This window comes from Epinephelus fuscoguttatus, linkage group LG5 (genome assembly GCF_011397635.1).
Source record: "Epinephelus fuscoguttatus linkage group LG5, E.fuscoguttatus.final_Chr_v1".
NCBI classification, from domain to species: Eukaryota; Metazoa; Chordata; class Actinopteri; order Perciformes; family Serranidae; genus Epinephelus; species Epinephelus fuscoguttatus.
Genome location: NC_064756.1, coordinates 8,969,033 through 8,994,003, shown reverse-complemented (window position 1 = coordinate 8,994,003; position 24,971 = coordinate 8,969,033). Strand labels below are relative to the sequence as shown.

At 42.6% G+C, this 24,971-nt stretch overlaps 2 protein-coding genes across 5 annotated transcripts in view; one reads left to right on the top strand and one right to left on the bottom strand.

The window, feature by feature from the left end:
- Nucleotides 1–4,384, bottom strand: part of sik3 (SIK family kinase 3) — a 46,824-nt gene extending 42,440 nt beyond the window's left edge. For both annotated transcript variants that reach the window (XM_049577542.1, XM_049577543.1), the window contains exon 1: nt 4,057–4,384. In XM_049577542.1, coding sequence (XP_049433499.1) covers nt 4,057–4,347 — 291 coding nt within the window. In that variant the 5' untranslated portion in view covers nt 4,348–4,384. The remainder of the gene's footprint in view (nt 1–4,056) is intronic.
- Nucleotides 4,385–7,588: 3,204 nt separating this feature from the next.
- sidt2 (SID1 transmembrane family, member 2) lies at nt 7,589–24,890 on the top strand. Of its 3 annotated transcripts, XM_049577539.1 has the most exons (27): nt 7,589–8,423; nt 8,531–8,652; nt 11,662–11,826; nt 11,977–12,022; nt 13,433–13,534; nt 13,878–13,961; nt 14,076–14,241; nt 14,347–14,440; nt 15,412–15,467; nt 15,726–15,752; nt 18,056–18,094; nt 18,183–18,260; nt 18,409–18,471; nt 18,857–18,972; nt 20,674–20,747; nt 20,858–20,924; nt 21,006–21,079; nt 21,186–21,309; nt 21,621–21,738; nt 21,897–22,033; nt 22,139–22,247; nt 22,378–22,454; nt 22,671–22,717; nt 22,843–22,948; nt 23,049–23,159; nt 23,257–23,370; nt 24,052–24,890. In XM_049577539.1, the coding sequence occupies exons 1-27, from the start codon at nt 8,175–8,177 to the stop codon at nt 24,112–24,114; spliced, it is 2,628 nt and encodes an 875-aa protein (XP_049433496.1). In that variant the 5' UTR covers nt 7,589–8,174; the 3' UTR covers nt 24,115–24,890. The 3 variants fall into 3 exon arrangements, with proteins under 3 accessions (XP_049433496.1, XP_049433497.1, XP_049433498.1); XM_049577540.1 differs by lacking the exon at nt 15,726–15,752; XM_049577541.1 differs by lacking the exon at nt 18,409–18,471.
- The last annotated feature ends 81 nt before the right edge of the window (nt 24,891–24,971 follow it).

The window sequence follows — 24,971 nt, the reverse complement described above, 5'->3', positions numbered from 1 at the left end:
TATTAATCTGCAGTGACAGAGCCATGTTTGCTCCTGCCCTGCAGTTATTTAATCTGCTGCAAAGGGAAATCTGCAACACTCCAACCTGCCTCATCGTCACTGCATATTAACACTGACTATTTACCTAGTGGCCAATCAGGACTGAATAGGTTCCGTTTGCCTACACCTGACTAGTAGTGATTTTCAATGACTCATATCAATTAATTGTGCACAGAAAAAAATTCCATTCAGCAGCTGATAGGCTAGTTGCTGTGCAGTTGTGTGTATGAGCGGTGCAAATATGCCATCTGTTATGGAAGGTGGCTACAGGATGTGAAATATCATCTCAAGAGAAGCCCACTTAACGAGGTGACTACAGGCCTGATTAATAGTCTTTCAAATTGTGGGTTGGGGCCGACCTGTTCCAGATCCTTGGTCAACAGGAAAATAATTCTTTCAACAACTTGGCTACCTTTGTGAAGATGCAACTTGTGTATGAACACTTCTTTGCAGACTAATTCCTACATAACATTCCCACAAATTTCATAAAATCTGAGTGTGTTTTTTGAAATTGTGCTGGAAACTCAGTAGGCATCTGAGTGGGGCACATTAACAACACTTGCTTTGACTAGGTTGCAACAACTATAGTCTATAGTCAAGAAAGATTAGTTGGCCAACTTTAAAAGCAAACTGCAAGAATTTTATCTATTTAAAAATGTTTGTAGTACATTAAGTGAAATGCAGATGTATGTGAGGACTTACTGTTTGTCTCAGTTATATACAGTATCATTATAAATGATCTGTTCTGTCCAGTGATCCGACAAAAAAAAAGTAATTCGAGGATATCAATTTGGGCTTTGAGAATTGTGATGTGTATTTTGAGTTAAGTCAGCATGCATCTCATTCACTAATACTTATCATCATGTGTTGATATCAATCACTGGCAATGTTGTCACACTGTATACACCATGTCAAACAATAGATTATTTTACAGTGATAACATAAGATAACATGTTCATGTGCTGACATTTTTCACACTGCTTGGTGTCAACTAAGGCTACTACCTCCTTTTTGCAAAACCAAAAATGAAAATGACAGAGAGTAAATCGGCCATTAATGCTACAGCTATAATTGGGGAAAAAAATCAAAAACGATCAAAAACAATGATAGTTTGGTCATAGTCAATTGAGTTCCAGTAAGTATGAGAGCTACACCTGAAACAAGTGTTAACAGTTCACAGTGTAACCCTGAGCTAATAGAGAACTTATGCCCTTTGTTGAAAGGTCATGACCAGCAATAAAGTTTATGGAGAGAGTTAACACTGAAATCAACATTTATCAAGACCGCAGCAACGTGTGACCCGACTGCCTCTAGCATAGCGTTTCTGTGAGTGTATCAAAACTCCAGTTGTGACTTCCACTGCACTAGCTGGCCTTTGTCAAGAAGAGGAGATGAACTTTCACTTTTACAACATCCATGTGCAGCACACTGTCATCAAAGGTTTGTGTTGTGTGACTACCTCCGTGTTAGCGAGTGTACACACCAACCGCCTCTGTGCTATAAAAATTTGCAAAATACCCGGTTGAAATGGTGGTGTGTATTGAGGAAGTAAAGTTTAAACAAATTGCCTGTTGAATGTTTTAGGTTTAACAAAATAGAGAGTAAATGAGGCATAGACAGGCACCAGCTCTTTCCCTCCTAGACTACCAAATATAAATAACCAGGTCTGCTTCAGTGTGACTGCACTGCAGGATATCATCCAGCTCCATCGAACAACTGAGAGAGTTGTTAGGCTATTTTTGACTAGTCAGCGTTTCTCATTGGATCGTTATGAAACCTAGGCCATAAAACAAGGCTCCAAAAGCACATTTCATCTGACTGATCATCATATCCATATTCATGATATCCACAGGCATGTAAAAGCACACTCCTATTCTTCTGATATTCATGAGCAACTAGGAGTGCTGAAACCCCTGTGCAGACTGGTGAAAATCATGAGCTGACTGGACCGTCTGTGACCACCATCAACAGACAGCAAACAAGGGCTCTCTTTCATTCTGTCAGTCCGTGGTCCACTGTCATTTTGTCCTCTGCCTGTCTCTCACACTCAGTCAGACAGCCAGACACAGCCACACACACACATATCCAGGCAAGCATAAACAGGCTCACACACAAGGAGTAAAGCTCCATAACCAGCTCATCAATCTCTCACTATAACGTTGCTACTGTCTTTGCTCTCGTAACAGATTGAACACACTGTTCCTCTACCTATTAGTCTGTGAATTACATTATAGTCTCCTGCAGCAGTGAAAAACACTACATGGCACTTACTGACCCAAGTTTATTTTGGCCTCGTGAAACTAAATGGAAGGTTCCCTAGGCTGTGTGGCGCAAAGCGCCCAAATGACTCGTGTCTGCCCGACTGTGTGTATGTCAACAAGGGCATAGAGGTAAAGCTGTGCACTCAGCTGACTTGACACACCTTCATTTGTGCCTTTAGATTAAAGGCTCTTCATCAGGTAAAAAAAAACTATTATGTGGCAGGAGCTGACTCTAAGCGTAGCCTTCAGCTACCCGTATTTGTTATGACTGTTCAACTGAACATCCATTATAAGGGATGTGCGTACTGATCACAACAGTCATATGATCAGAGGTAGGACTCCCATGTCATCAAACTGAAAGTATGGAGGCTCTCAAACTGACTGGAAATCAAGTGTCTCGTAGCAGAAATCTTACTGATACTGCTGATTTGTGATTCATTATTTGTTTTTGGCCTCTATGGACTTTCACTACCATGCCAGACAAGACGATACAGCCAACATATCAGGAATGACAACAAACGGCTCACAGGCAAATAAAGCCTTGAAACACAGAGGCACGTGTTTCAATAGGTCAGCACAATGGGAAAACACTACTTGGAATATATGAGTAATCACTTCTACTTGTGTTCCCCCCAGATTTCCCCTATCAATCATAAAGGTCCAAACCTATTGTTTGCCGTACTGTGTTCACGTAACAAGTCAAGTGTCACCACCAGTTATGGATTTGTAACACAATGCAACACATCTCCTCATAAAGAATGATAGAGTTTTGTATAAATACCATTTGTTGATAATAGTGTCTGCTGGTGAAAGTGTCCATCATCCAGTGTACTGTTACTGGGCGCCCACTCAATGCAACATCATCTACTTACACTCAAAGCGTGTGGTGGCAGCTTTGAAACCACTAATTTTGCCATGTCAGTGTTTTCTTGTCCTCAAAGCTTCATGGAAATGTCATCTAGCTATTAACTGGGCTATCTTAACATAAAAAATTGGTACATTACAATGCTTTATACATAAATGATAGACAGGTTACGTTACTCCACGACAAATGGATATATCATAAAGACGTGAGAAACTTTCCTAACACTAAATTATACAAGCAAACCCATCCTCAGTCAACCTAGCTGGATTAAAACAGCTAACAAGAACGTTACAGTCTCTGCCTCTGCCATAGTTGGCTTTAACCACTTTTCAGTGATACTTTTAATTTCATAGAGAGCTAATGTTATAATACTTGGATAACCTACGCCTATCAACTTGGGAAGTTCGTTGTTCATTTAAAGTTATACAGAGGGGTGCTACACACTTTCAACCTTGTGTGTTGGCATGTCTAAAAGATATCTGCATCTAGCCGAACAGCTAATTAGCTTGTAAGCTAAGCTAGCTACTACAGTCGAAACGTTCAGTGTCTCTTTTTCATCTTCGTCAATACCCTTCTCTCCGTCCTCTGCGCTTTGCCACACATTAACCTCAGGCCTTTCTAGCTTCCCTCAAAAACACTACCGGTAAATGTACGTTAAATCCGATTTATCTTGAGGTAAATGTGTTTGTATCCAGTAGTTGGAGGTGATGCGCCGTGTCGAGCGGACCCCCCCAGCACCGAGCAGCGGTGTCACCAAAGCGGGCTGGCCGTTGTGTCTCCAGAGCCTGAAGGCCCCAGCGTCATCCCGAGTACATGGCCGAAAAGGCTTGAAATTAAACAATGACAACTTGTGATTGTTCGCCGCTAACGCTCGGACATCAGCCGTCTTACCTTCGCTTTGGTAATGATGTGTGTGGCTAGTTTAACAACCGCGAAATTTCCCTTGCCGATGGTCCGCTCGATTTCGTAGTGGCCCACTCGGGCTGGGGGGGGCCTGGTGGCCGAAGTGTGGCCGGGATTTGTGATGCACCCGGTGGCCGTGCTGGGACGGCTGGAGTGGCTGATCCCGGAGGATGGCTGGGCTCGGTTCTGGGAGCCCATGCCTGCGTGGGTCGGTCGGGCAGAGTGCGTAATCCCGGCCGCAGCGGACCCAGCAGCACCTCCGCTTGACACGGCCGCCATCTTCTCGCCTCTCTGCGGTAACAACAAGCAGCCTTGCGCAGCGCGCATCACGGGCACGCCCCCGCCCTGCGTCATTTTACGTGAACGCTCCTCCGCAGCGCCCTCTCTAGGTTGTAGCCATGGCAACGATCGGCGTAACAAATGACTTCATCCACAGAAACGTATTGTGGTTGCCTTGGCGACAAAGAAGTGCGCATTATCACACTGGTTCCCATGATTCAGTGATTCTTTGCAAACTGCTGCACCATGTATGAGCAGTCGGGTCCATGAGGCTTTAAAGGCATATACCTCTTCAACACTGCAATGTCAGATTTAAATCACCCAGTAGATAAAAGCAGACATTATCAAGAAGCTATGTTACACTCCATCATCACTCAGTCCACAAAGAAATGCCTACACAAGGCTATACAGCGGTCGATTCTGCCAGACAAATCATGGGCATTTATGATGCTCGTGCACACCCTGCTCTTATGAGTCAAAGCTTAATATTTCCATTTAATAAAATGCTACCTATATCCTTAATGTACCCACATACTGCTTTCAAAAAGCGTCCATCTCATTGGTACATGTCACTAGCCTATGTGTGCTGACATGTGGCCCAAAGGTTCTCAACCAGTTATTTATTTTATTTTGGATATTGGACAGATATCAGTGCAGTTTCAATGACACAATATCAATGTTTTTCCCCAACAGGCCCACCTTCAGGCTGACTACTACTATTGGTGTACATCATGATTTAAAAACGTTCCAAATAGGGTCTCACTTACTTTGATTGCTGATGTGTTACACTTATTTTTAATATTTAAATATTTTGGTAGAAAATAATGTCAGTTTTCTTTTCAGTAGCCTCCATGAAATATGACCCAGTGACTCCAAATCAGTACCAGAAACTACTAATACACTGGAGTCATAGGACACACCTCTTCTTGGTAGAAATCGGTGCTTACTAAATCTAAATATGTGGGGAAAATACAACTGTAACTCTATTCTATTCTATTCTAATCCATGAACCACTCACCAGGTTGTAGACAGCACCACCCCATGGCAGAGAGGAGTTCCTGCATCCTCTTACTCAAAACTGGATTACCAAAGCAAAGCAGGCATCTGCCCTCAGTCCAAGGACCCCAGGGCCCCAGGAAAATCAGGTTCACCATCCTCTAGTTGGCTTGAGTGAATCTGATTGTCTGGAATTTTATTTTGGTGTATGTAATATGTAATCCGGAGGGAGCTCGGTGGAGAGCTGCTGCTCCTTTGCATTGAAAGGGGTCACTTGAGGTGGTTTGGCATCTGATCAGGATGCCTCCTGGAGAGGTGTTCAGAGGTGTTCTGGGCATGTCTCACTGGTTGGAGGCACCGGGGCAGACCCAGGGCATGCTGGAGCGACTACATATCTCCTTTGGCCTGGGGAGGCCTCGAGGTCTCCCAGGAGGAGCTGGAAAGTGCCGCTGGGGAAAGGGATGACTGGAGTGCTTTGCTTGGCCTGCTGCCCCCACGACCTGGTCCTGGATAAGCAGATGAAAATGGATGGATTGTGAAATCAGCTGAATTCTGTCACTAAAAGCAGGCCCTGCATTATGTAAATTCAAGGCCACAGTTGGTGGGCTTGCCCTGTGTCAAATCAATTTTGAGGAAACTTTGTTCATTTTCTTACATGTGTGTTTAAACAAACCCACTGACAAACCAAAACTGCAGTCAGGACGTGCTCCAAGTAATGGGAGTAACTAGCAAAGGAGTACTTGTTGGTTTTAGGGGGCTCTAGGGAAAATATAATGAACTGCCATTATTGTCTGCTTTGCCTCCATTTGAAGAGTCAATTTGCAATTCAAATAAAAGTATTTAAAACATCCACATAATTTTCCTGTTAACTGAAAATAAAAGTTATATAATAAAAGAAAAGTTTATTTTATTTTATCTCTATTTTTTATTACAGTTTTTTTTTTATAATTGAACATTTAGAGAACATACAAAAGCATACACATAGCTATATCTCATAGACGATGCCCGTGAATTGCTGTCCTTTCTGTCTATTTTCATGTGAAGCACTCAGTGCTTATACTGCCCTTATTGTAAAGCACTTTGTGCTGGATTTCTTGTATGAAAGGTGCTATATCCTCCTGAGACCCCAAAGTCCCAATGTCCTCAAACAAGTACTTCCTAATTAACAGACCTTAGCTTGTTGCTGTTGCTAAAGTTGGTCAAATTTGTTGTCATATCAAACAACAAATGTTACTAATCATAAACAAACAAGTTTTGACCATAAAATTTGATCAGGTTTTTCATCATGTCCACTTTTGTGTATGAAATGGCTGCCGTCTTGTTTTTACATGGATTAGAGTGAGGTATAATGAGCAGCAAACCCAGAATGTCCTCATATGAAGACACTGGGTGTCAGGAGGATATAGATACTATACTTTATTTGTTTCCACATTGAGAAAAACATATACAAAAATACATGAAAAAACTTTTTCTTTTCTTTTCCACCCCCTGAAAGCAAACAGTCAGATAAAATACATAAAATTCAGTATAGAATAATAATGTGCCCCCATATAAATAAGGGAACAACAGTAATATACGATGTGTGTGTATGTGTGCACACACGCCTGCGATTTAAAGTTCTGCAGCAGATGCTGAGAACCAACAGTACTACAACCTTACAGCTGATCAAGCAGAAATGTAATTAAAGGTTGTCATACACTATCAAAACTGTCCTTAGGCCCTCGTACAGCAAACGTTATATTTTCTAGCTTCTAAAATTGCAATGTATGTATCTCTGACCCAATATCAGAGAGGGGGTCGCCTGCTTCCAATCAAGTATTATGTCTTCTGGCTAAAAGGGTGACATGGACAATGCAATTTGACATTTGACTGTACCTTAGGAATATTGTCTTCACACTGAATACCAAAAGTTGCTGTTAGAGGATTTGGATCCTCAGTTTGTGTGCGGGTGTTCTTCCAAGCATTTTGGAAAGGGCTTCAAAAATTCTTCTAATTCTCCTAATTTTTTATCAAAGTTTTTTTTTAGCTGAATTAACAGTAGAAGAATCACTTTACAAATCTTACTAAATTCTCGTTGACAACAAATTAAATTCTTCTTATCTACAAAAGTTGAATTCACCATCTCATTTCACCATTTAGTCACCATTGCCGCCCATTAAATTAACAGACCCTGCACAGGGCACACAGAGACATGACGTCACGACGCAATGACGTCTCTCTCAGTTTGTTTACTGTCTGAGAGCGCGGAGGGGGGGCGCTAGTGTCACAGATTTTTCACATTGTAAACACGCTCAAGCTCCACTGACCCTCCGCACGAGAAACACTTGCACAATGTCGTGGCTCCGTGGACACAGGCCGTGACAACTGCTCACCGTGGACAGACTTGAAAACACCTCGTGCTGTTATATGTTTCTAACACGACCCGCGGCGCTCGAGCTCAGATATCAAAACATGGAGCTGCGTCCTAACCAACGATGCTAACGTTAGCACAGCTAGCTAACGGCTCTCCAGGCTTTGAAATGAAGCGGAATTGAATATCATTTTCATCTTGTTGTCTCTGAACTTGTGTTTTTGTGTGCATAGCTGACAGCTTTGACTTTATTACGGGTGTCAACAGAACGAGGAGGACATTTTAAGTTAATGTAAACACCTCTCTGTCTCTTTAGCTCGTTCGCTAGCAGCTGCTGTTATTGTTGGGTTTAGCTGGAAGTGGCACAGTTTCGCTAGCCAGCTCACTGAATGGGGTGGAGTTGTCATCATTAGTGTTGCCGCACAGGCTACAATAACGTTGGGTATCAGTTCCACTTAAAAGGAAGACGGTGTCAGACAAAATGGTGTTGAGGAGTTGCTGGAAGTCTCGACATAAAAACAGCTGTGGACCTGCTCCTGGATGGATCTGGCCAGCATCGGCAGCCCTGCTCTGGTTGTGTCTGACCCAGTTTGTGTGCGGGTGTGGTGCTGTTGGGGAGACCAAAAATGTGGTTCAGAAAGATGCAGAGTTTGATGTCATCTATAATGACACAGTGACAAGTGAAAACCAGACCATCTATGCTTTCAATCACACGGTGTCCAGGAATAAGGTGAGTCTACATTGTCAGGGTGGTTTATTTGCTTTTCCTCTTTATAACATCAAGTATTATTGACTTTAATATGATCTTTTCTCTGTTTGTCTTCCTCTGGGTGTCAGACGGAAGGAGTGCGTGTGTCTGTGGATGTGTTGTCACAGGGTTTTGAAAGTCCCATCCTGTTTGTGGTGCGACAGAAGCAAGCAGTGTTGTCTTTTCAGATCCCTCTCATTCTAAGAGGCCTGTGAGTATCCCCACTTTACACACACTAGCTGTACACTGAACTCATCTGGGGGCATGAAAAAGATTGTGTTTTGGTCATTCACTCTCCTAAACCCACCTACTCAGCTTCCACCAGTCCTACAACATCACTCTGAAACACTTCTGAACTCAATCCAGCAATTTGTTACCTGTGATGACTAGCATAATACATCATTGCCCTCTGCTTGACATAGCAACAGCATATTAGCCAAAATCCCTTGAGGTCGCAGCAAGTAATATGCTACGAGCAAGGCTGAGATCAGTCTCTCCCAGTATGCATGATGTTTTGTGTAATAGAGAATGTGTCTTACTTTCTAGTCCACTGTATATGCTTCAAAGACCTATTCAGAAACAGGATATGAAGATGATTATGGAATATACAGCTTCCCTAGTGGCCCACGATGAATGCTGAACATACCCTAATGAGTCATGTTCTGTGGTTTGTGTTTGTTGGAATCAGCAACTACTCATCCAGATGCTGGAATTCAAATGCGATCTGATCTGCACAGTCCTCCACAGAGAATTAGTAAGGAAAGGGAACACATTAGCCATAGGTACAGATTTAGCAGTATGTCATGACATTTTGTCACAGTGCCTAAACCAACCAGATCAAGTCTTCTCAACACTGAATTGGCTTGTGACTCAGGCCTCTATGTCCTTGTAACCAACTGCACACATGCATACTGTACATAAAGTAATAATTCAAGGTTCGTACTGGGGAGTGTCTGGCTGTTCCTCCTGTAGATAGTAAACAGTTATGACTTCAGGTCATGCAATGAAGCTAATGTTCTTGTTTGGTGTAGATAACTGCGTGTGAACCTTCGAATCAATAGCAGACTAGTGAGAGAAGGAAAAATGTAAATTCTAGCTGTGCTTGTTGTCGAATTAATTGTAGATGTGGTGGAGAGATATTTTAAGATCTGAGATCCAAGATCAGATTTTTTCTAGGAGGTGCTGCATTTCAGGAATGTCTCTTTGTTTCTCCACCATGCTCTCTGTCGAAAACCGGACTAAACTCACACTCATAACTGCCACTGCCGCAAAAATCATCGGTCTTCCCACACCCAACCTCACTGAACTTAATAACAGGGCCATCACACGTATCGCAACCTCAATAGAACAGGACTCCACACACCCACTAAACGAACGTCTTGCCCTGCTGCCCTCACGACGCAGGTATAAACCATTGAGGTGCAGAAGGGCTCGCTTCGGGAAAGCCTGATTCCCGCAGCCATAGTTGCTCTGAACAACAGGCCCCGTTGATTGTGTCATGTTTATATGCTGTATATATGTCATTGCTTTTTGTGTGCTGCTCGCCAGTGTGATGTGTTCTGATGGTGTCAGTGTTTGTGTGTCAGTTTTTCATGCTGAGTCCAACAAGTACAGTGCTGTGGAAAAGAATTTCCCCTTAGGGACAATAAAACCTAACCTAACCTTATGCCAAAAAGGTTGTGTTTGGAGTTCGATTGTTTGTCTGTTTGTCAGCAGGATTACTGAAAAACAAGTAGCTAGATTTTCATGAAACACTTTGGAGCAGATCTGAATCCCAGAGCTAATGCACAACTTATTTTTTTGTGAGATAGGGCAGAATAAAGGCCATACATCTTAAACAAAGTTGACGGTAGTAAAGTTTAATAGTGACAAAACATAGTTAATTGTGCATACGATGGCTTGATATCACAGTCCACATTCACAGTACCAGTAATCCTCTGTAGCCTACACATAGTCAAACGTCATACAGAAAGCCATCATTATGGTGCATTCAGGGACGGTAGTTTCATGGGAGAACTGGTGCAATTGTAGCTACGCTTTTTTCTTAAACTAAGGAGTGGCTATGGAAACAAAAATGCACACATGTAATGGTATTTCAGTCCAAGCATTTGATATTTGTACAAACAGTTTGTGAATAATAGTTAAGTGTTTTCTGGTTTTTACAAAGGTGTTGAGTGTGTGAAATATGTCCACTTCAAGGGTACATAATAAATGCACAGCTGAGATGATGAGACTTCAGCAAGGCACAACCATATTTTACATAATTCTAACAGTTTTTGAAATATATCCAGATAAAGTGCAGATTTGCATATCATAGAAGACTCGACAATTGGTCCTGGCAAATGTCCGTGCTCTCAGAGTGCCCTTCGAGTTTGGAGATGTAATATATATGTTGTATGTTGCAATCTGCTAGAATTACAGTCTTGATTTCTTTCTTGGGAGGAGTAAGCACTAAGGCCAGCTGTTGACGTACTCTGTGGGTAGAAAACCGCAACTTCTGCAGCCTTTATGCTCTGGTTTTATCTCGGTGGTTAAAGGGCACACAGCTTTTGTAATCTGACTTAATCAGGTGGGATTTCATAACAGGTTAGAAGTTCAGCTGTTTATAAGCCCATTGGCTGAGATCTGTGTCTCCCACACTCCAAGGTACTCTCTGTGTTTGTGCAACGCAAGCATTACCTCGCCATAGTCTTGCCATTGCAGTCTCATGGCCAGGCATGTTTTAACAGATCACTGATGAACCTTGTACTTTCACATCCTCCTCTGAGATCCCCAGTGCAGATCTGAAGAGCCCAGATTACTGTAAATGAGCTACTTAAAAGTCTTGAGAGTGAAGTTACTTCTGTTTTATGTAGATCCTGTCACATGAAGTCTTTAAAAGAATCCACTTCTATGTTTTGAGTTATTGCAACATTTTCTAGAGCGGGGTATTTACTGATTTTGACACACTATCTCGCTAGGCCATCTGATTCTGATTCTCAAACAGCAGTTCATTCTGTGACAAGTCTGTCTATTTGCTTAGATTCTTTTCTTAATACAATCATTCCTTGCTGCATTTGAAGTATCTTTATTATGTGCTATGGAAAAGAGCTTTAAAAGAAACAAAATCAATATAATTGGTCAGTAAATACAAACCCCTTTAAATGGTAACTTGAGCTCGCCTGTCCTTTCTGCCTCAGTTTGTCAGTCTTTGTCTTTCTGTCTCTCTGTCTCTCTCCAGCTACCAGAGGAAGTACCCTTACAATCATGTGGCCCGGACACTGTGTCAGCCTCCGACCCGAGCTGCCTCTGAGACCCAGTACTTCTTTGTGGACGTGTCTACTCTGTCCAGCCAGGGTACAAACTACCAGCTCAGGGTCAGCCGTGTTGAAAGCTTCACCCTGCAGTGAGTGATATCTGACATAATCACACAAATGCAAAGTGCAGTAGCTTCCTGAAACGTCAGACGAATGCCTTTACCACTTAGCTGGGTTTTATAGCAACCAAAAGCTGAGTTACTGGTATGTCTGACTTGTTATCTTCACCTTGATTACAGGACAGACAAGCGATTCATCTTCACCGCGTCACCATCTCAACCTCAGGTATTACAGCCCGATACCAAACCTTGGTGCGTTGATAAGTACAATAATAAGTGCCACATTACAACAAGGATGTTTTGTCACAGACATGTAGTCAGCAGACAGAGTGAGAGTAGATGAGAAATCTGAGAGAAGCTGAGGAAAGTACGAGTAAGAATGCAGAGAATTTCACATTTTACACAATTATGCAGTTCTGCTTCTAACACTGGAAAAAGGGAACTAACTTGTGTTTCCTCGTTGATCTTTTGTAGCAAATCTTGGAAAACCCAACGACTGTACATAAAGATGAACGACACATCTCCATTTCCTCCCATTGTACAAAAATGGAGCATCATCATTTAGAGCCAGAGTCTGTGCAGTAACGATCTCCGTAGTTTTGGCTTCATTCAAGGGGCCATACCTGCATAGATTCGATCACCGTCAATCGCCGCACAATGCAAGCTGGTTAGAAGTGTGTCCGACTTCACCCAGACTTGCTCTGACGTCGTACAAAAGCAGACAGCGATAATCTCACGAGAGTGAGGCAGCCGTAGTTTTTAGTTTTTAGAGCCAGGCGCTGCAGTCGCTCTCCACTGACTGCAAAGTCCAAGGCATGATGGGAAATGCTTATAAAGCTTGAAATGCCTGTAAGACATTTTAATAGATCACTCTGTCATAATTAAAGCAATTTAAGACTGAGAACAAAGTGATATTTGAATCTGATAACATTTTAATTATGGACATCAGATCTGACAGGTTGTGAGTGTTTCTGTGACTTCCTGTAGGGACTGAAGGCTGCTTGAAACTGTCAGGAAACTGCCCGACTTGACCGCTGTTTTTTGTCACAGCGTCCTGCTGCAGCCGCCTGATCTCGTCCACTTTCCAGGCAAAGTGCAGTCAGTCTCAAATGAGCCAGTCAGTCGTGAGCAGTGTCATTGATTGCAAGCACACCGTCAATCATGTTGTCACACCTCGTTTTTATATTATTAAATAACATGTTATAACCAAATTAACACCTCAGTATACATCAGAAAATGTATTTTGAGTATTAGTTAGGCCCGTGTCCCATCCGCTAACATGGAGGGTACAGGGTTTGTGATCTGTGATCCAGCGATCCACCAGGGGACCATCGAGATGTTTCGGCTTCACTTTGTGGGAGCTGTCATGTAGTCCATCTTTATTATACAGTCAGTGGATAAAACTAGTAAACACTCATGTCACCCAACACTCATGTCACCCAACACTTAAATTTATCTTCTTTTGTTTCATTGTGGAAATCGTCACACCTCCTACAAGCAGTATACAAGATCATGAAAAAGACAGAAAAAGGAATGATCATGCCTGGCCTGTGTTTTCTTATCCTATTCCCCCCGAATGACTCCCTTCCTAGATCCTTATCTTTCTTCCTCTTCTTTCTGTTGCCCTTTCTCTCAGTACTTCAAGTATGTCTTCCCAGATGGGGTGGACACTGTGATCGTCAAGGTCAACTCAGACATGACCTTTCCCTGCTCCGTTATGTCCATCCAGGACATCCAGGTATGCTTCCTCCTCCTCCCTATTTCTTCAAACCAGACAGCTGCTGTCCTTAAGTCACCCCCGGCGTTGCGGTCAGCATGCAGTAACCCCACTGGGCCACATGAGGGCATAATTACGTTCATTGCAAGAGTGTCAGTGCAGTAAAAAGCAACCATTGTCAACTGTATGATGATCTGAGAGGATTAAAATTGAGATTTTATACCTTTTTTTTAATCCTTTATTGTTTAATGCTTGCTATCACTGTGTTCTTTTTATATAGTCCTCTTGTTCCCTCTTGATTTTAAACTTGTAATCCTTCATATTTATCATTCATTTTTGCTCTCGCCTCGCTCTTTATTTTCAGTGCCCAGTCTATGACCTTGACAACAATGTGGCCTTCATTGGGATGTACCAGACTATGACCAAAAAAGGCGCAATCACTGTGCAGGTAGGGTTTGACACATGCCCACGAGCATGATTTGGAACCTTTGTGGCATAGCATACAGTATAGACTCCTCCTCACCACATATTGTATCGTCTACTATCCCTTTCTGTCACTTAGAGAAAAGATTTCCCCAGCAACAGTTTCTATGTGGTGATCGTGGTAAAAACAGAGGACGAGGCCTGTGGCGGTCCGCTGCGCTTCTACCCGCTCCGTCCCGATGAACTGATTGACGCCGGCAACCGCAGCAAAGTCATCGATGTGATGGTCACTCCAGCTATCAACTGTAAGTCACATGTTTACAAATGTGAACTGTTCAGACTGATGTATAATCTGTACCGAATAATCCGTGTCAATAGGCTGACAGTGTTGCTGTCTTCACACTCCACAGCGGAGGTGTATGTGATGGGCATGCTGTTCTGTCTGGGTATCTTCCTCTCCTTCTACCTGCTCACCTTCCTCATGGCCTGTCTGGAGAACAAGCGGTAAGATATAGCACTTTTTTCTGCCCGCAAAACAGTTAGTTACCACATCAACTTTATATACACAAGCTTGTTTCACTGCTGAGATATTTTGTATCTGTGAAACCTTTGTAGTAATGCTCACACAGTATCCTCCCCTGTATCTGTAGCCACACACAATCCTTATTACAGTAGATAAGGCCACAGAGATGATTTCATTAAAGGGACAGTTCACCCTAAAATCCAATTTCTTCACACCTGTCGTGTTATTTATCAGTCTCGATTGTTTTTTAAAGTGTAGATATGTCTGCCTGCTCTCCAATATAATGGAATTAGATGGCACTTAGATTGTGGTGTTCGAAGCCAAGGTAATCCACAGACCTTGTTGTGAGCAGTTTCACGTAGTAACTGTTTTCTTTCTACCGCACTTCACCCACCAATTGTATCACTGTGTGCATCTACAGCTAGCACACCTAGCACCACTGAGCTAGCTAGTGTTACAGCTCAGCTGAGGAGGACGCCACTAATGTTTACATCTCACGCTGTCACAAGCACGAGCTTTTTGCCCATGAGTAGATGCACGCTTCCTTCTTTGCGGTGATACCATTGGCAGGTGTAAAGAGGTTAAAAAGGAATGCTCCGACATGAAACTGCCTTTTTTTTTTTGGTGCTTTAAGCACCACAATCCGAGCGCCGACTGGGTCCATTACATTGGAGAGAAGACAGACATCTCCATAGCCGATATCTCGAACACTCAGAAACTCACACCAGATTGATAAATAGCACTACAAAAAAAAATATTTTTGATTTTGGGGTGAACTGTTTCTTAAAACTATTGCAAGTTCATGATGTTCAAACTTTTTATTGGTCCAAGTTCAACTCAGAGGTTTGGATGTCTAATCGAAGACTGTGACAACTACACAGCTGCACTACCACAACAACAGCGCTGCACTGAATACAAATGATCTTAATTAGCATGTCTCCTGTTTCTGCAGGATAAAAAGGAGAGAGGTGTTTCAGATTCCTGCTGACATGTCGCCTGCTGAGACAGGTAACCCAGCAACTAGCTATGATGGACTGGCCCATTAGGGGCTCGTTAGAGGGTGTGTGGAGCGTACCATCTTCTTCAAGTTGTGAACCCGTACTGTAGACTACATGCCATAATATTCTGTATATTCAATGTTTAGCTACACTTAACATGCAGTATAATAATTAACTCTTAAGCTTTTTTAATGTAGAATTTAACATGTATGTGTGTACTTAATGTATGTCTTTCACTCTCTCTCCCTCATGCTAATGTGTGGTACAGCCTCCCTGCTTGGGAAGAACGGAGATGGTATAACGACACTGTTACTCCTATCTTGCACTTACTGCCCTCTTTCATATAGTGTTGCTCGTTTGCAGATGCTCTGCATTCACCACCTCACATTCTGTAACTCTCACTACATTCATAGAAAGGACAATAAGGAGATGTGATTGTCCGTAGTGCTTCATGTGAGTGTGTCGTAACATAAATGTGGTACTTTTTCAAGACTGGTGAAGCTTTAATGGCTTGCATCATAGAGACACAGACACATGTGACTCACCTGGTTACTTGTTAGGTACCGCTTAGCACAAAGCGCTGCTACTCTCCTGGTATTGTTCCTGTATCTGTCACAGTGGTGCCCTCCTACTTCTCCTCACAGCTATATTGTTTGTTGGCTGAAGAAACATGTTATAGTCAGTAATGCTAAGGACACAGTAGACAAACCAAAGCATGAAATAGAAGTTTCATGAAACCATAATGTAGATAATCTTTGAGATAAATATGTGCTCTGCTGATGTGGTTCTTCAGCTCAAGACTGCCTCTCAATGTGTGTGTGTCTGTCTGTTCGCTGCAGTGTGTGCTCACATGATTTGATTTGGAAACTGCAGGACACTTGCAGTTTTCAAACAATTCACTCTCACTGCAGCAGTCACCACTCTTCACAAGAAACCACCTTCTGCACCATTCCTCACCACCATTCGCTCAGATAGGGCTGGGCCATATGGAGAAAATCAATTCAGAAAATCTATTGATGTTGTGACAATATTGTGGTGTTGATGATGACGACGAAAATATTTACACAATGGGATTTTTGATAATAAACAGGACTCACGATACGGTATTATCATGATACTTAAATCACAATATTTTTTTTTGCTATATTGCGATATGTTGAGTATTGCCAAACAATATATTGTGATATCCAACTGCAAATTATTTCCCCAAAGAAAAACTTTGTCAACATCAATTTTATCTCATAAGATCAAGTTTACAGTCAGGTCATCTGACTTATATCATTTTTATTGCATGAAAAGGTGATGCAAAGCAGACAGACTGACCAACACCATCATAACACCTGTCAGAAATGCTGCATAAACCTGACAGACTGAACTGTGGGCTGATTTTAACACCCTCACACATAATCCCCATTCTTGTACTGCATTTTGCAGGAGGTCTGCAGTGAACATGAGACAGCAGTCTCCAGTCCTCTGAGATAGCGTGCCGTTATAGTCACATATGAATCCACTGACCTTGAAGTCCGGGTGTCACAGGTTAACGCCACCCTTCCTTCTGTACTAAAAGATTCATCAGCTCTATGCTTCACTTCTCTGTAGAGCTTGGGTACGGCTGTGTTGGTGTAGAAATGTCAGGACGGAGTTACATAATAAATAATAATAATAACTTAGACTTATATAGAGCCTTTCAAGAGACCCAAGGACGCTTTACAACAACAAAAATAACAATCTAGCAACCAAAAGCCAGGGTGAACAGGTGTCTTTTCAGTGCAGATTTAGGAATGTCCAGTGTTGGCGCCTGGCGAATCTCCATGGGGAGAGCTCCAGAAGGTTGGGGCTGCCACACTGAAGGCTCTATCCCCGAATGTTCGCCTACTGATGTGAGGGACGTTGAGGAGACCCAAGTCAGCAGACCGCAGGTTCCGTGAGGGGGTGTAATCAGTGAGGAGGTCCGATAGTTACCGTGGGGTGAGGTCATGGCGAGCTTTCTAGGCGAGGAGGAGGAGTTTGTAGGTGACAGAATGTGCTTAACATGCAACAAAAGCCTTCATTTTCAACAACACTGTATAGACGCAGATCTTTGCACATCGAGTCAGTGATGGACTTTGCTCTCTAAGAGCCGGACGGTAGTTTTGATACAATATCACTACACAAAATATCATGATACTATGCTGTATATAAATATGTTTTCGATATATTGCCCAGCCCTAATTTCAGCTATATTATCCACACGTTTTGAACCTGAAGAAAATGGATCCCTGCATGTATGTTTGCTAGGGCTGCACGATACTTTTTAAACTTTTCATTAAATTGTCATTGGGATGTCAACTTGTGCGATAACCACATTGCAAAAGACAGCAATATCGCACACTTTTTTTTTTTTTAGTTTTGTTTTCAGTTTAGTTTGTTCAGTACCTCATACCGTGCAGCCCTAGTTGTTACCTCCCTCATCTTGCTGTGTTCATGTACTAACAGTTCAGCTGCAGTGGTGTTTCAGTGTGCAGTGATAAGATACTAACAGGTATTGGTTGTAGTGGTGCATCTCTGTGTGCATTTTGTTAACCTGTACTCACTGTGAGTGTGTGCATGTCTCCACAGGCAAAACTCCAGCCTCACCATATGAATATGGCTCCTTTGGTGAGTTTTGGACAGTTCTGTTCTTCTTATGTCTTTCTTTGTGTGCAGATTAAATTAAATAACCTTCTGTCCTTCTCTTTTGCACCAGCTGACAACGGCAGCACTCTCAGCTCAGAGGCCGTCACTGACAGTGCCACATCCACTGACAACAACTATGGATACATGGGTATGGACGAGCTTATTGGAAGCGCGCATTTTCTTGTGATCCACCGCTGTCACTTTGCAGTATGTCTCCACAGCCCGGCTTGCAGCGAGCATCCTGCGAGCAGCTCTGGTCCCTCACTGGTTTTCTGTGTGTCTTCTCTGTTCATCAGGACAGGAGCCTTTCAAACGTCGCACAATCCTCAATCACCTGCACCACATAGCCATCCGCATCGGTGACATGCTGCCGCATAATTGTTTGAATCAGTTCAGGGTTGCACCAAACCAATCAGCATGTGGGGATCATCAGTGAGACTTAGATGTTGATGCCAGGAAGTGGCCAGATTCCTAATTGGACTTAATTGGAATGAACAGCAAAACGATATTGATATTAAAGCAACAATCAAAGTGCCCACAATCATTCTAATATTTCTGTTTTTAAATGTTTAAAATCGCAAAGAAATTCTAGGAGGTGTGATGTGTTTGAACACCTTAGTGTCATTTAAAGAAAATCCTTTAAATCCAGACGTCCGTCTACGTGATTAGACTGTCCCTCCAGTGAATTAAAAAGCCTCTTTCCTTTGTTCTTCCATGACCTCCTCCTCTTCCTCCCTCCATCAGAGCGATCATTGGACAGTGTGGGGCGAAGCAGGCAGGAGTCTCTGAGCTCTGTGGAGGAGGACGACTACGACACACTGGATGACATCAACTCAGACAAAAACATCGTCCGCACCAAGGTACGCCTCTGTCTCTCTGTCTCAGTACACAGCACTTGTTTTTATGTCTTAGCGCTGGTGACAGGTTGTCCATGCATCCGCAAGCCTGTCTATCCATTGATCTCATTCTCGTGAATGCAATATCTCAAGAATGTCTCGAGGGACTTTTTGCACAAATGTTCACTTGATCTCAACGATGAACTGTCACTGTGACCTCCAAGAACACATTTTTGGCCTTAGCTCAAGAATTCATATGCTTATTATGACATAGGGCTGGGCCATATGGACAAAAATTCATATCTCAGTATTTACAGGCTGACTGGCGATACACAATATATATCTCGGTATTTTCTACGAAATGAGCTACATGATTTCATTCGCAAGTTAAAGCCACATTTGAGATGTCACAAGCAGTTTGTAAAAACAGACTGTGATAGCAATAAAATGCACAGACAGGGTTTTTCCCCTTGTTAGAAAATATACAGTTTCACAACATATAAATGAAAAGTTATCAAGTTATCATAGTTATCAAATAGAACTAAATCTGCTGTAGTTTGGAACAATTAAAAATCTTTGTGGGGGGAGTTAATAAGTCATTTTCCATCTGTTGGCCTCTCAAATGAATCTAGTGCTAGAAAATGACTTAAATATATTTATTTATTTAGGCTGTTAATCTTATTCATGCACAGAGCATCAACAGACAGGCAAAGGGAGAGAAGGAGCATGAAACTGTCTGCGATATATACGTCTTATATATATGAAACGTCTGTGTTGTTGCTGCATTTTTAAAACACATCTGTTGCCTGCATCCAGGCACTGTTTCCATGTCACACAGTAGAGTACAACTACCAAGAAGAACAGGGATGTGCTATGATCCACCTCACACACAAACTAGCAGCGCAGTGTTGGATTGCACGTGTGCTGCGGTAATTTCATTCATCTCACAGACTGATGTGGCGTAGCACGTGCAACATATAGACTGATGTCTTACTGTAGACTAATGAACAGACAGATTAAACAGAGGAGCAGCTCTGAGTCTCTCTGAGTGTTGATGGAGAACGAGTGAGTGAGTGAGTGAGTGAGTGAGTGAGTGAGTGAGTGAGTGAGTGAGTGAGTGAGTGAGTGAGTGAGTGAGTGGGGCGGAGCTGTGAGAAGAGTGTGAGAGGCGCAACTTGACTCTATATTGATATGAATGGTGTTGTCTAAATTTATATCCTGCAAGAAAATATGTCGATATATCATACATGGTCTTTATATCGCCCAGCCCTATTCTGACAAAATTTCACATAAATGTCTTATGGGATAAAATGGTGCAATTTTACATCCAAAATTTAGTATATAATATATATGTAATGTTCTGCCAGAACACTTTTTGGCTATGTTTCAGTGCTATAACTCCAGAACAGAAGGGGAGATATTTGCACAGATACTAAATTTGTGTCTCTAATCTTTGTTGTCCACCTTGAAACTGTGCTGATTGTTTAGATCTTCTGCACTGCCGGGTTGAAGATGTGTGTGAAGCATCCATGTTTCAGAACTTCAGCAACATCTATATTTGAAGCGTTGTCTACTGTCATGACTTTAAAACGAGTGTTGACTGGTTGGTGGAGGCATACAACCACAAGGCGTTTATTGTGGTTTTTTACATGCTGTTGAAATGTCACCATTTCCTGCAGTTGCCTGCTTTACTTGATACTCAGTAATAATGTCTTCTTGTTACAGAAATTTTTATGTGTGTCAGACCTGGCCCGTAAAGACAAGAGGGTCCTCAGCAAGAAATACCAAATCTACTTCTGGTGAGGACGCTGAGAGAAATTGAGGAGTAGAATCAATCACTGTGATACAACAACAAAGACTTATTTATCTTTGTAATCATGAATAAGTCCAATAATTGTCTTCTCTGCAGGAACATTGCTACTATCGCTGTGTTCTATGCGCTGCCAGTTGTCCAGCTGGTCATCACCTATCAGACGGTACGCTGATGAGACATGAACTGTGATATATATATGATATGATTAAAAAGATGGCTGTTCAACTGACTCTCTGTTCTGCAGGTGGTTAATGTGACAGGAAACCAGGACATCTGCTTCTACAACTTCCTGTGTGCTCATCCTCTGGGAGCTCTGAGGTACGTTGTTAGCACGTGTGTGTTTAGGTAACTACAGTATGGCTACCACATACCTGTGTTTCAGGTATTGTCATGACTGACTCTTAAGTGTTTGTCACACACACAGCGCGTTCAACAACATCCTCAGTAACCTCGGTTACGTGCTGCTAGGACTCCTCTTCTTGCTTATCGTCCTCAAAAGAGATATCGTCCACAACCGAGCCCTGGTCCGCAACGATCTCAACGCGCTGGTAAGGCACATGCACAAAGACTGATGTACAGCAGAGACACTGTGAGACACAGATACATTAGCTAGCAATCTGTGTGTCACCCAGTGAAGATGGTGTTCAGCTCAGTTCCTAGAGTGAATAATGATTGTTAATGATCTTGGTAAACAGCAGCCTCAGGCGGCTTATTGCATAAATAAATCAGAAACAGGAAATATTAAAGAGAGAGTGCATATCCAGAGAGATACTGTACATTTGGAATATAGAGTCAAATGTATTATTTATTGAACTTAATTGCTATTATTCATTCAACTGTCCTCTCTCCCACCCCGCAGGAGTGTGGTATCCCAAAGCACTTTGGTCTCTATTATGCCATGGGAACTGCTCTGATGATGGAGGGCTTGCTCAGTGCCTGCTACCATGTCTGTCCAAACTACACCAACTTCCAGTTTGGTAAGACTGCTTGGGCCCTATCTTACACCTGACACAAAGTGTTGCAGCACAACTGTTAATGCAAGTTTCTGACTTATCTATCTATCTATCTATCTATCTATCTATCTATCTATCTAAGATAGATGTGTTGGTTGTAATCTTTGTTTCTGTCTTTGCAGACACCTCCTTCATGTACATGATTGCTGGATTGTGTATGTTGAAGCTGTATCAGAAGAGACACCCAGACATCAATGCAAGTGCTTACACCGCCTACGCCTGCCTGGCTGCGGTCATCTTCTTCTCAGTGCTGGGAGTGGTCAGTACACACACATACACATACACACACCACAAGGTAGACGAGGCCTTGGTGACGGGTGATGTTTAGTACACGCAAAGATAACACACAGACATTTCTTTGCAGGTATTTGGGAAAGGAAACACAGTGTTCTGGATCGTTTTCTCAGTGATCCACATCCTGGCCACTATGCTCCTCAGCACACAGCTCTATTACATGGGCCGGTGGAGGCTGGGTAAGATCACAGCCACAAACATGAACTCTTTAGCCCCTGGAATCATGATGGTTTATTGTTATAGTGGTGGTCTTTTGTGGCCAATGTGGACACTGACTGCAGCTAACATTTGTCTTAATATCTGCGTCAGACTCGGGGATCCTGCGCAGGATGGTGTACGTCATCTACACAGATTGCATCCGACAGTGCAGCGGACCCATGTACATTGTGAGTAATAACCAGCGGCTGCTGCATTAATATGAGTGCGTTCATGGTGTAAAGAAGCAGTATTCCTGCCATCATTCTGAGCTCAAAGGAATCATAGTATTTAAGAGCTTACCTATCTAGTTTTCACCGTCTTCTTGAACACTAGTTGGTACAGAATAACAATTACTGAGTTCAGATTACCTGCTCATAAGTCATCTCTCCTCCTATGTCTGACAGGACCGTATGGTTCTGCTCGTCATGGGAAACATAGTCAACTGGTCGCTGTAAGTAAACGCCACGTGTTTCTTCTTTTACTTGATGCTAAGTAGAGACTGTAAACATTTAAATTCACAGTGAAGGACAGAACAACATCATCTTTGAGTCTCTCTCTTCTGCTCCCTCTCCGTAGAGCTGCCTACGGCCTCATAGAGAGACCCAACGACTTTGCCTCCTACCTGCTGGCCATCGCCATCTGCAACCTGCTGCTCTACTTTGCCTTTTACATCATTATGAAGGTGTGTGTTTGCATGTGTCCTTGTTTTTATGTAGCGCTCAGATTAAAAAAGAAGAGCAGAAATGTTCTGTTTATCTAAAGCTCTTTTTTGCGTGTTTTAGTTGCGGAGTGGTGAGAGAATCCAGTGTCTGGCGTTGGTGTGTGTTCTGTTCACAGCCGTGGTGTGGGGCTTTGCACTCTATTTCTTCTTCCAGGGTCTCAGCACCTGGCAGGTCAGTAACTCACACACGTGAACTGAGAGTCGCACATTGGCTTCGTATTCCTCAAAATACTCAAGTTTACGGTGCGTGTTTCTCTCTTCCGCCACAGAAAACTCCAGCAGAGTCCCGTGAGCACAACAGGGACTGTATCTTGCTTTCATTCTTTGACGACCACGACATTTGGCATTTCCTCTCCTCCATCGCCATGTTTGGATCCTTCCTGGTATGATTATGTTTTGTACATGTGTGTTTTAGTTCATTTAGACACACAGCATACATGTTTAAAGGACACTCAAATTGAAAAAATCTCTTTGTATTGAGTTGTAAATTTGCTTAACAGCAGCTCCGGTAAAATTACTATGTCTGTCAGTGGAGTCTGGGAGCTTTGAAGGGGTTGTTATAACAGCTTCAGTTTCCTCCTGCAACAGGCTGTCTGACGACAAAGTAAAGCTGTAAAATAATGTAAATACAGAGTAAACTTAAAATGATATAATTGTTAAAGTGGCCCTTTTTTAGGAGGCTAAAATACATTTTGTGCTGCCCTCATCCACAGCTACCAGACTCCATTGACAGAAACAGTAATTTTACCTCGTCATCCACAGCAGTAGGTTGTATTGCTAAGCTTCTGTGCCCTGTAATCCTGTCTGCTTCTCCAAACTGGGAGCTGGGACTGGGACAGTCATCTACTGTAGGTCATACACACTGATATGGATCTATAAATGTGTGTATACAGAACAAATGCAGTATTATTATATGGAATCTAAATGTGTCTTCAGCGAGTGGTGTGTATATGGCCGAGTGGGAGTACAGATGGTGCAGCCCTTTGTATAAATCATTGTAATTGGACTCTGCAAACAGGAAGTTGTTAGTGTACTAACACCTCACCTCTTCTGTTCCACCCCAGGTCCTCCTGACCATGGATGACGACCTCGACACAGTCCAGAGAGACAAGATCTTTGTCTTCTAGATATGTTGAATCTCCTACAATGAGCTCAGCTCCTCCTCTCTGCCTTATCACCCTCATCTCTCTCCGTTCGCATCTCCTTTGTGTTTTTTAAAAAAAAAAAAAAGAAGAAGCACAGCCAGTAGCCTGTTTCTCCCAGGCTGTACGGCGGGCGCCCCCTCCGCCCGTCACAGCCAATAAGCCAGTCAGGGAAGGGCAGTAGCCCCTCCCTCCACCTGTATGGACACAAACGTGCCAACAAAGAGCCCGGGTTTCGACGTCGAGTGATGCTGAAGTGTTTTGTCCTCTCGCTGCCATCATCAATATATCTGTTGTAATCGATGTTTACTTACTGCTGACGATGAAGATAACAATGTACACATTCGCTAAAAGAAACAGTCTGAATTAACTTATTTTATACTGTCCGCATTACATTTGACCTGCAATGCATTTTGAAATTACTGTTTGTATGCTGTTTATATGCTGTGTGTGTGTGTTTGTACAGAGGTGCGCGTGTGTTTACAAACATTAACGTGAGAACATGAACTCTGTCCAGTCTGTCAGTGGCCTTTAATGTTCTAATCATGTTAGTCACATACTGTGCTCTGATTGGTCAGATCCTCAAACTAGCCGTCCTTCTCGTCAGAGAACGTTAATAATAATAATGATAATGATTGTATTTACTTCTCGACTGCCCTCAAGCCTGAATGCTAAGGTATTTTTTGCACTGTACTGTATGAAAAACTGATTTTAATGTCAAATGAGCGGTTACTGAATAAAGGTCTCATTTTCAGATACTACTGATTGGCTACTTCCTGCATGCTCTGACTCTGATCTTTAAACCCGAGTTATCTATGAACCTGAGCAACGTCTTGACAACA